This window comes from Babylonia areolata, chromosome 3 (assembly GCF_041734735.1).
Source record: "Babylonia areolata isolate BAREFJ2019XMU chromosome 3, ASM4173473v1, whole genome shotgun sequence".
Classification (NCBI taxonomy): Eukaryota; Metazoa; Mollusca; class Gastropoda; order Neogastropoda; family Buccinidae; genus Babylonia; species Babylonia areolata.
The window spans coordinates 31874879-31887402 of record NC_134878.1 but is presented as its reverse complement, the minus strand read 5'-3'; the positions used below and the strand labels follow the sequence as shown (position 1 = coordinate 31887402).

Genomic DNA, 12524 nt, shown 5'->3' with positions numbered 1-12524 from the left:
AGTCATCATGACTGTGAAACGTGCAGAACATGAGACAAACTCTTTTTATGAAAAATAATAGCACATGCACAGGCCGCGCGCCATTAACGTATACTATTGATTAACAAACTCTTTGCACAGCAAAAAAACAAAAACAAAAAAAAAGAAGAAGAAAAAAAAAGAAAGAAAGAAAGAAAGAGAGAAAGAATGATCTATACGTGTGCACACCTGTATCGATCAAAGACCAGTATCATATTCAACGAACCCGTGATATCTAGATAGAGCCTATGTCCACGTGGAGGATCGGCGAGAGTTGGTGGATTTGCATGACTAATCGTCTGGTCCTAAACGTGGATGTGGAGGGGGCGGGGGCTGAATTCATGGGCATTTCTTCTTCTTCTTCTTCTTCTTCTTCTTCTTCTTCTTCTTCTGCGTTCGTAGGCTGCAACTCCCACGTTCACTCGTATGTACATGAGTGGGCCTTTACATGTATGACCGTTTTTACTCCGCCATGTAGGCAGCCATACTCCGCTTTCGGGGGATGGGCATTGCATTTGTTGAAGGATGCAAAAAGAGAGAAAGGGAGAGAAGAGAGAATGGTTCATTGTGTTTGGCTACAAGCCCATTCACAAAGGGAACAAAGGGGTCAGGGACGTTGATCAAACTATAATGCACAGACATAATTATATTCTTTACAAAGCGAAATAACTTCGTGACATGGCTGCCACGTCTCAGAAACTTGGTTTACATTTGTACTTTTTGTAATAATGGGAAAGGGCTTCTCCAAATCAGTGTTACAACATTTTTTAAAGTATAAACTGCACAGACACTGGCATTGAACAACGAACATATTTAACTGCTGTTAAGACAGGCCTGTGACGTTACGTGGGTTCACGATAAAGATTTCCATTCTGTCCAGACACAGACCTCGGCAGTTTTAATTTGGCTGCTTCATCCCGTTCAAAACGATCAAACAGTGCGTTCGTTTTTTGTGACGACCTTTCGAAACACTGCGCTAAACTGTCTATGTATTTTTCATCTGAATCATCAAAATGTGTTTGCAAAGAGTCAGAGTCATTTTGCGAGTTCTGACTACCTTCAGCGTCTGTTTTGTTTACAATTACTGAATCTGCTTCATTATTCAGACTGTCAGACACGTTACATATCTGTAACATCAAAAGAAACAAACTTTTCATCTTTTTTCACCACTCTGTGCTGGTACACTGTCTGAACTACTGTCACTGCAGTTACCGTCGTTGATCACAGGCAATGAACACTGGGCTGCTTCGTTCTCTGTGTCAAGCTGACGGAAGACTGACGTTTTCAGCGATGACGGTTTCACGTGCAATGTCAAGCACACAGCGAGGAGAAGCGCAGACTGGACGCCAGGCACAGACACATTTTTTTTTTCTTTCTTTCCGTTACACGACCAACAACGATGCTGATGGCTCTGTCGTGGTTCATGCATGCTGGGTATTTTCGTGTCTCCATAACCCATCAAAGACTGACATGGGATACAGGATCTTTAACGTGCGTATTTGATCTTCTGCGTGCGTATACACACGAAGGGGGATCAGGCACTAGCAGGTCTGCGCATATGTTGACCTGGGAGATAGGAAAAATCCACTCTCTACCCACCAAGGGCCGAACCAGGGATCTTCAGATTAAAAGTCCAACACTTAAACCACTCGGCTATCGTGCCCATTTTCCATGTCGTAGAATAAACTTGGAGGTGTGGGGAGAAACAAACCAGAAGTTGAACTTGCACTTTCTCCTGCCGTCAGTAGGTTCGTCTGTCTGTACGCATCCGCTCTTTTCCTGTCTCGGCCGACCTGTGAGGGACATTTACGTCAGTCGATACACAGCACTGTCGTTCACATGTCACTGACAGCACGGTCTGGCTGACCTGAATCAGCATTTGGTCGAACAACAACGACAGTGTGTTTGCCTCTTCCCTCGATTTTGTAGGACGACAAAGAATGTACTTCCAGAAAGTTGTTCAGCATACACTCAAGTGAAGTTGGAAATCCAAACACAGGCATTATGACTGAAAATTGCCTGAAATTTCACTGCTGATGAGAAATACGTCCTGCCAGTAGCCAGGCAAGGAAAAGCACCAGAGAGAGAGCAGCTAGTATATTATTGATGCATATATATATATACGCGTGCGCGTGTGTGTATGTGCGTGCGCGCGCGGTCGTGCGTGCGTGCATGCGTATGTAGGCTATAGGTCCGTGCGCGCATGCATGCGTGTGTGAAAATACGCGTATGCGTGAATGTGTATGTATATTTGCATATACTTACGTAAACATGTGTGTATGTATGTTTGTATGGTTGTACGCATGTATGTATGTATGTATGTGCATGTGTGTGCATCAAGTCAAGATTTTATTTCATTGTGGTCAATTGAATAAGCAACAATTGCTTTTTTACATCAAGCCATCAATGAAAAAAAAATGAAAAAATACAGGACACACAGAGAGACAGACAGACAGACAGAGACAGACAGAGACAGAGAGAGAGAAGAAGAAGGAACAAGCATCGTGTGTGTGTGTGTGTGTGTGTGTGTGTGTGTGTGTGTGTGTGTGTGTGTGTGTGTGTGTGTGTAAGTGTGTGTGTGTGTAGCGTCGTACGATTGCAGAAAAAAGCATTAACTTTCTAATCTATCTCTCCACACCACGTTCTGATCTATACCCTGATCCACGTGTTGTATTTAATTTAATAATCTAAGAGCCGAAAAGTCAGTGATTCGCATCATGGCGCACTTTTTTTCTTTCTTTTTTTTTGTAAACACAGGAGGCCTGCTGTTATTGATTGCCACGTGTGGCGATGAAGGCCGACATTATAATGGCCACGCTGGGCCTTCTCACGTGTCCTTACTGCCACATAGACAACACGTGCTTTCACCAGGTATCGATGAGACAGAGAGTGGGAGGGAGGGAGAGAAGGGGAGAGCAGTTAACGCGTGTCGAAAGTGTTCAGCAGAGTATGTCCCACACAATGCAATTCTTATATCGTAGGTAGTCTGCCTTCAGTGTGTGTGTGTGTGTGTGTGTGTGTGTGTTTGTATTTGTGTGCGCGCATGCGCTCACACTGGCACGCGCGCGCGTGTTCAGTGCCCATACGTGTGTGCTTCTATGTAGGTGCGTGCTGATGTAGTTGTCCACAACTTGGGTAGCAGCCAACGTAGTGATGTCTTTTTTTTTCTTTTTCTTTTTCTTTTTCTTTTTTTTTTTAAATCAGTGTATACATGTAGTCGATTAGCACATGCATAGACGGAAACCAGTGGCGCCTGTATTCCATACCCTGTGATGCTCGCATTGTATGTTTGCATACCATTTTCGCTCCATTTTTCGAAGGGAGACAAATCTCTTCTGGGCTGTCGGTCGGGGGTCTGAAATGGTTAGGGGGGAAAAAGACTCCTCATTTCCCTTCTTCTGTCTGCCATGACCGGTAAAAGTGACAGTCTTCCCGTATGATCCATCTCGGATGGCAAATATGTGCACTATCTTTGGCCTTTTTTTTCAGAAAAAGGACTGCACCGGCAAAGCCAGACATGCTGATATTCTTTTTTCAGAATTTCTGTTCCCTTCTGCTGACGCTGAACATCCGATCCCGAAGTATGACACAATCCCAGATGATATCATCGTGCATGTGTGACTGTATAGCTCATCACACCTGCACACCACCGCCTTTCCCCAGCTTCCCTCCACGTCGATAGTGTTGTCATCCTGCCCATACCACAGTCGACATTCTGAACAGCTGAACTGAACAGCTCCCATTCTGCCACAATCCAGTGAATACTTTTCTTTTTTTTCTTTTTTTGTTAACTGCAGTTATGCCTCGGAGAGTTTCTCTCTTTTCTGTCTTGAAGACACGGTGATATATTCACTTGAGCCCTGTGTTTTGTCTCTTTGAAACATTTTTGAAGGTCTAATACTACTGGGTCGGTTGTCTGGAGAAAGGTCTCGAAAGGTTTCTCGAAATTTCTTTCTTTATATATATATATATATATATATATATATATATATATATATATATATATATATAACTCTGTGAATGGCCCTATCACTTCATTACATTGACTGATATCTGTCTCTCAGCACAAAGTCATCGACACGGCTTTTCTTTCTTTCGTGTTTTTTTCTGGTCAAGTGTAATAATTTTCCCCCATGTTTCGCCGTCTACTGTAGATCATGGCAGACTTGACCTGAAGTCGTCTGCAGACGGTCTCTTAAATGGATTTACTTCCCTTTGACCAATGTCTGTTCGAATCGGAAGTGTCTTCTCCTCCCGTGCGTTGGAGCCTTGGAGGAAAACAAAAAACAAAAAAACAAAAACAAAAACAACTTTACATTGTTTTGACAGGGTGCTGCAAGTAGACAACGATCATCATTGAAACATTCGGTCACGCTTTGCTAAACCCCTCCTTTGGACACATAGCCTAAAGTATTTCTCTCTCTCTCTCTCCATCTCTCTTACACACACACAAATACACTATATTGTACTGTGTTGTGTATGAGTAAGACATTTATAAATGGTGTCAGTAGCCCGTTTTTATCACCATTTCTATCATGATTACTATTCTTATTTTAGGTGTGTGGTTTTGTTTTGTTTTTTGTGTTGTTTTTGTTTTTGTTTTTTGTTGTTGTTTTTTTGTTTTGTTTTGTTTTTGTTTTGTTTTGTTTATTTTGTATAATTATCTTGTTATCAGTATATCTCAAGTCAGAGATGTGAACTTCCGATTATAAGAAGCGTTTGTCTGCACACAGAATGCAATGTTTCAGACAGCTTTTTCTTCTTTTTTTCCGAAGCAGCTGCACGTACATCAATCCGCAGTTTTTGATGTTGTGAAACATGTTCGAACGTGAGGACCTTTGTGAGAGAGAGAGAGAGAGAGAGAGAGAGAGAGAGAACGAGAGAGAGAGAGGGTCAGTCAAAGGAACTAACATTATTGCAGACGACCGTGCAGACAGAAAGAATGCTCGAACAGTGGTTCAAGGGAAATAACCTCGAGTTTAGAAAGCACGTTGTTGTTCCTTTTTTCAGACCCCTTAATATACAGATATCACTTGCAGAGCTGAAAATATTCGTCAGAAATGGCCCCCACCCAGTTAAATCCAGCCGATATGGTTTCTTGATATGTATGTTTGGAGGCATCACATACAGTCTGCAATTATTTTTTATCATTGATAATGTGCGTCGCTGGCAAAAAATGAATAATTTCTCTTGTTATGTGGATAATCTTGTTTTTCTTTAAGCTATTTTCATATTACTGCTAAGGAATTCGTGTGTTGTTACTGATACAAAGTAAACTTTGCTACTGCTGATGTGACTATCTCATTCACACACACACACACAGAATCCAAAGAAGGAAGAAGCCATCATCTCTCTACAGAATCACATTCTCATTCTGTCCACATCAGTCAATGAACAAATCACAGTTTAAAAATTACAAGGAATGAGCTCTATTTACAGAGCTTTTTCAATCACTTTTCCAAATGATTGTTTTAGAGCTGAGAAATTTTGCAAACACAAAGTATTCAATTCCTCAAACTTTTGTTTGTATACATGATTGAATATTATTTCCAATAAATGACAAATCAGTGAAGTATGTGAGTTGATTTCATCTCTGTGTGTATCTAAATATGATCACGTGTGCCTGTGGAACGTTTGCCAAAGAAAGGAAAAGAGTGTGAAAGGATATGTGACAAAGTACAAGACCGAGATGAACTGAGAAGAAAAAAACAGCACATTCAAACAAACAACTGTACTGTTTTGAACCATCAATATGTACAATTTATTTCTTCCATCAAAAAAAAAAAAAAAAAAAAGTAACTCACCGATTCTCTCATCGCAACAAATGCAACTGAAAAAATTAAAAGCAAACATGAAAACAGAGAGATGGGGATGGGGGAAGGGTCAGAAAGGAGAGAATGGTTCTCTGTCGTTCTCAAAAACAAAATGTGAACAATGCCTTTAAAGCTGTTTTTGATCTTACACATCTCATAATTTTGTCTTTTATAACCACTCACATCCGCTAGTTCATATCAGCATACACATGCCCATCATCTTGTAACATGAAGATATTGCCCAACATATAAAAATGAAAAAAAAGTGAGATGTTAAATGACACATACAAGCAGACTGGGGGTGGGGGAAGCAGCAGCAACACATTTCAATCCTTTCTAAAAGCAGAAGGAAACAATGTTAAATTTCTGAATAATAAGCCCACCACTTAGAAATACTCAATCACAAACAAATCTGAAAAGGCTCAGCAGAAATATGACAGCATCTGAGTACAAAGTTTGTGTTCTTGCTCTTGTTGCTCATAGTCCAGCCAGCCACACAGGGCCATATCAGGAGAGTGCAAAGTTGTCTCTGCCATCCCTATCACTCAAAACAAAACAAAACACAGAGAGAGACAGACAGACAGACAGAGAGGAGAGAGAAAGACTTCCATTTAAAAGGAGGGAGTGGAAGGGGCAGTGGGGGACAGAAGAGAGACACACAACACAAAAGTGATAGAAGAAACCAGGTTTTCCTATTTTTCTGTTACTATTTAATTAATTTCTTATCATAAGCAGAGCTTTTCACTTTCCATCCCTCCCCCCTCCCAAACAAAAAGTCTAGGCTGTTTTATATTTAACACTGTGTTGCTTAGTTAGCCACTATCTCTGGCAGAAGCATGTGCGCGGGAGACCAGTGAGTATTTTCTTTTTCTATTTTTTCCCTTAAAAAAGGTAGATGAAGCAAGATATGATCATTTATCATGTAATACTAAACAACACCAGTTTCTTAAAAGTAAAAACCTGAACTGCTGGAAAGAGGGGAAAAAGGGGGGAAAACTGCAGTCTGTTGTGTAAAATTCTCAGAAGCTATAGACTGTGATGACTCCATATGCCGAACTACAGCAAAATCTGGAAAGTTACAAATTCGGCAGTCAGGAAAGTGCAACTGCAGGATTTTATTTTACAAAATTTGGCAGTCAGAAAACATCTTTTCTTGAACTGAAGTATTATTTAAAATCGTTTTAAAAGCCCCAGTGCTGTCTACAGGTCTTCACAGGGAAGAGTAAAAACTTCATCCTGTTGCTGATGGTAAAGGCTGGGGGCTCCAGTTTAAACAACTGAGGAGCTTTGCTGGCAGATACTTCCATGCACACTATGTCCCACTGGTGTTTATTTGAAAAACTGACTGAACTATTAAAAAAATGAAAAGAAAACAGTAAACTGACATTCTGCAAGCCCACAATTTGTGTGATATCATTTCTTTTCTATTCATTTTCTTTTTAAAAACAATTCTACTGCAGTCCTGGGAGTAAATTCTAGATTATCTTACTTTCACTGCATATTTGCACCCTGTGTACTTGAAAGAGAACTTTCTTCCCACAAGTTGTACCATAATTTCCAGTCAATATGATGATTCAGTGCAAGGTGCATGCCTTGAATTTAATTAAAAGTTATCTCTAACACGAACAAGACGCACATCAGCCTTATCTGCTGAAAATCATTCAAAAGTCAGTCTTCCATGTTGCTTAGTGGAGAACAGTTCTGTTCACCACAGATACTGTTTTCTGAGTAGTGATGTCGTTTTTGTAAAATAAAAAAAAAACTGGTTCAGAATCCAAAATGTTTTCATCTGCTTGCACAGTTTCCTTGTTCATGAGCTCTGTTACCCGCTTTTTCCTCAGCTGGTACAATTTCTATAATTCTGCAGCCTTCAGCCAAATTTTTTACTCTTGTCAAGACAAAGTGCACTGAGTTGTTAAAATCAGAATCCAGTCTGCTAGCTCTGCTGCCTGTCCCAACCACCATCTTACTTTGTATATCTGAAAAGATGTAAAGGCGATCAGTTCACTTTTCTGGTTTCTCTATTTTCGCATCATTGATACATCCCCAACTTGGGCCAAAAATTACAGTACTGAATAGCCAGATGTTAATCTTTCCCATCTTTTGCAAAGGTGCATTCTACAGCAGCTCGTCCAAGCAAGAAAATTTCTCGCACAGATGATGCTTCCCATTTCTTCAATTTCAGGTCATTTCTGAAAGAGCACTCAGTCCAATTTGAGTTTTGAAAAACAAAACAAATCAGTTCTTAAGTCAGCAGTGCAGCTAGCAACAAAATGCAGAAAAATACTTTTTGAAAAAAAAAAAAAATTCCAGCCGCACTCGTAACCCTCAAAACAAATGTCTTTTTCACATTGGTGTGTATGCATGAAACCTGTTAAATTTGTTTTTGATTTAAAAAAAAAAAGAAACATCTCCAGATTTTGAATGTTTCTGATTTGATACATTAAATCAAAACAAACTGACAAGCAAACAAACAAATTCACATGCACGAACACACACACACAGTTACCACAACACTTTCATTTTCCTTCATGCTAAGACACAAAAGCAGCAAGATGATAAAAGCACAGGCATGCATACAACATTTTCCTGCTCATGTCTACTGCATCATTACCCCTTTCGCTGCCAGGAAAATAAGACTGAAGTGAAATCTATTTGCCAGCGCTTTTTCTTGGCACTCAGCCAACATGGTGAAAAAACGGGTACAAATTTTCAAAAAATTCTGTGCTCTTTGTTATTGGAGAAAGACCCATAAAAGTATACATTTTCTGAAAGGTAAATGAATAAAGAATACAAAACACATGATATTTTCCCATTTTATATATTTTTAGTGACATGCTGTAGTTTTGAAATCAGTGTTTTGTTTCTTGTCACGTTTTCAACTTGCTCATTACAAACATTAGTCACGTAATTTGCACTGAAATATATTTTCTGGACAAATGGATATCTGCACACACAAAATCATACTAGAACAACCACAATAAAAAAAATTTTAAATGAAAAAGAGATAGATACACAATGCATTGTGACTTCTCCAAGTGATAATATGGATGTGAGGCCACGCCCCCTCAGTCTCTACCCGCCTCATCACCCCTCTCACACGGTCACATGATCCAGTTCTCATCAGACCGTGTTGGCCGAGTGCCAAGAAAATCGCTCACACTGTGTCCTGCTAATAATTCAGTCAGTATGTCGTCTGCTACAGCTGTACAGCCAGCATCACTCACTGATAGTCGTATCTTGGCCACTCTCTTGATTACTCCCTTTATTTTCTATCAAATCGTCCTATAAATGTTCATCACTGCCTTCTCCTTCGAATTTACACTTCAATTCTTTCTGAGTGTCAGCTTAAGAAAGCAATCTTGGGTGACTTAGTCTGCCATAATTGCATGTCTTGAGCATGGCATCAGTCCGACATTTTGTTGGGCAAGCGAGGAGAGGAGCCAGGCAAACACTGCAGCCAGTAACCCAACCAAAGCGTTCAAATAAAGGGCTGCCTCATGACGTTGATGGTGTTTCTAGCTATGAATAGAATCTAGAAAGATCCCCCCAGCTAAAGCTACCAGCATTTTTATCAACTGAATGCAAAGCAGGAAGATATTTCGATGACGAGGTATCTCGTCATTGTGGCAGCGAAGCGTACATACTTGCCATGACGAGTTATCTCGTCATATAGGCAGCCTAGGGGTTAATGTTCACCATGCACACTCTCTCCTAAACCAGACCTAAGAGTTTCCGCTGTGATAGGTAAGGCGTTTATGTGTTGAGAGAGAGTAACTTGAACATTATATTTCAACATTTTAATGAACAGTCAAAAACAGAACGATTCAATTTTGTCTGTTATATAGACATAATACTATGCATACAGGTCTTTGTGTGTACTACGATAGCCATATATACATGTATGTGATTGGTATGTGTATTCATCTAAACATTTGTCATGATTCATGATTGTCTGTGAAATTATGACCCAGTCTGGGTCACATAAATGCAAGATTATGAAATATGAATGCATTTAGCTTCATGGAGTTCAAAGTTAACATGTACCACAATTGTTATGAATGATCCAAAACTTATTTCTAAACACACACACACTCTCTCTTGCTCTCTCACACAATTTGGCTTGCAGGAATGAGATGTGGAATATGTGATGAATACAAACAAACAAAAAGGGCTCAAATTTGAAGTGATAAATTATTCTGCGAGAACCTAAATACAAAATATTTTCAGCGTTATTGTTCAACTGTCTGCAATTCCCTTGTAAATGCACAAAATTTGGCAGTGCATGTCAGTAACTGTGTTAACTATAGCTAATTGTACTTTTTTTTTTTTTTTTTGCTGCCCATCATTTGCACCGTTTCAGTTCACATTACTTCCACGCCGCTCATTTAGATTCCCCGATACACTGCCACATTCGGGCTCGTCCGATACAGTTGCAGTGTCGGCAGTCTCCAGGGAACCATCGATGTTAGGTCACCAGGAGGCCACACACTAGAGGAGACCCTGCACTGCTGCTGAGTTACTTCGGCGGTGTTCAGTGGTGTCTGTTCTAACATACTTTGGACACCACCTACAAAGCCCACTACTAACGACAATGGCTTAGTCACAAAGCCAGACTGAGCGTGCGTCCCTCCCAGAGTGGAGACCGCCGCCATGTCCCGCCACCATGTCCCTCAAACAACAGCCCCCCATGAATCTGCCGACACTGAAGACACTGACTGGACTCACCCCAAGCATGGAAGTTGGAGGGGTATCGAAACTGAGGTCACCATGAGAGCAGGGCATGAAAGGCCACAGACTTTGAGACTGTTTTGTTTATATTGATGATGATGAAGGAAGAGGAGGATGACGATGACGATTTTGCTATGGAGGTCCATTTTGGTTCGGGACTGCGTGACAAGGCTGTACTGTCATAATGATATCCCGGTGTTAACCAGGCCCAAGAGATACAGACACCTGCAGTGTTGGTCAGCTAAACTGAGCAACACACCCAGAGACGCATCCTTGAAGTGGATGACACTCAACTGTGTGGTCCCAGTCTCCCCATTCAAACCCACAGTACACTCAACTCTGGGCAGGAGCCGGCCGTGGGCCAAAAATCCCACCTCCACTGGAATTTGAACCCGCGTCCTCCCAGCCGTCAGTCCGCAACTCTAACCACTTTGCCACAGGGGCTGGTGCTAATTGTATTTTTTGCCTGTCAAATTCTCAACAGAAAACACAAACACACAACAGTTCATTTTAATCCGTTTCTATAATCTTTGATGCATCAAATATTCTGGATCTAATGCCCAAATCTGGCAATGTGCACACAAACAATGCCCAAAGTGAACGCATACACACAAGATTTGGGTCCACCTCCCCATTCTTTGGAGACTTAAATCATAAATTTTCACCTAAGCAGACATCATCACAACTTATAAGATTTGTTCCACTCTGCCCCATGACTGCAATGATCAAAATGTAACAGTGTGTGCGCATTCATAAAATGTGCGGAAGTTAGTGTGTATGTCATGCATGCATCCATTATCATAATCTGTGTGCTGCGAAACAAAGTATCTATAAAACAAAACAAAAAAAGTGAGGGCAACAACTGTAATCTTTCAACTCATGTACTCTCAAATAACTGTACAAATGAACATGGCAGAGATGTTAACAATAAAAAATAACAATAAAAATGCTCCCCATCCCTCCAAACAAAAATTTAAACAAAAAAACCAAAACAAACAACAACAGAAATCAACACATATGCAAAGGCAACTTTTCTTCTGACATTCAACCTCACACCAAGTCAGCCATGATCACACTTTCTCCCACACTCTTTGACCATCTTCTCCAACACTTGGCCCGCAATGGTTGATGGAACAACATACTGACAACAAGAGACTGAAGTTTCTAAAAAAAATATGTAAAAAACAAATATATATATATATATTTAAAAAAATAAAATAAAAATAAAAAAAAGCCCAAACCAAACCAAAACGATTCCCTTCATACACTGAGACTCATCAACAACATCCACAAACGCTGACAACAGCCCATCAACGACGATCACGATGTCGATGACGGTCCCTGTCATAGTCTCGGTCCCTGTCCCTGTCCCGGTCACGATCCCGCTCTCTGTGTTCTCTGTCACGATCATGATCACGGTCCCGGTCACGTCGCTCACGCTCTCGGTACTTGCTCACCCCAAAGGTCGTCCGCCGCAGGAAATCGTCTACATCTTGCTCATACTGGAACATACATTGTCATTTTTGACTCACTTGTGTAAACAAAGTGAGTCTATGTTTTAACCCGCTGTTCGGTTGTCTGTGTGTGTATTTGTCTGTGTCTGTGTGTCCGTGGTAAACTTTAACATTGACATTTTCTCTGTAAATACTTTGTCAGTTGACACCAAATTAGGCATAAAAATAGGAAAAATTCAGTTCTTTCCAGTCATCTTGTTTAAAACAATATTGCACCTCTGGGATGGGCACAAAAAAATAAAAAATGAAGCCTAATTATATGCAAACTGCATTTACTGTTATATTTATATTTTTTGTATTCTCTAAACTTGGCACTTTGATCTGATATTTTGACCCAACAACAAGAGCAGTCATTATTATCATTTTTTGTTCAAACAGGAACTTCTTTTGCTAAGCAAGGGAGTTTTATTTATTTTGCAAACGTTTTGGTGCAGAGAGTAAAAAAAGG

General features: G+C 40.4%; 1 protein-coding gene across 2 annotated transcripts in view; it reads right to left on the bottom strand.

The window, feature by feature from the left end:
* Positions 1 to 5752: 5752 nt before the first annotated feature.
* Positions 5753 to 12524, bottom strand: part of LOC143279946 (uncharacterized) — a 29936-nt gene continuing 23164 nt past the window's right edge. For both annotated transcript variants that reach the window (XM_076584302.1, XM_076584303.1), the window contains exon 18: positions 5753 to 12064. In XM_076584302.1, the coding sequence (XP_076440417.1) occupies positions 11873 to 12064 (192 nt within the window). In that variant the 3' untranslated portion in view covers positions 5753 to 11872. The remainder of the gene's footprint in view (positions 12065 to 12524) is intronic.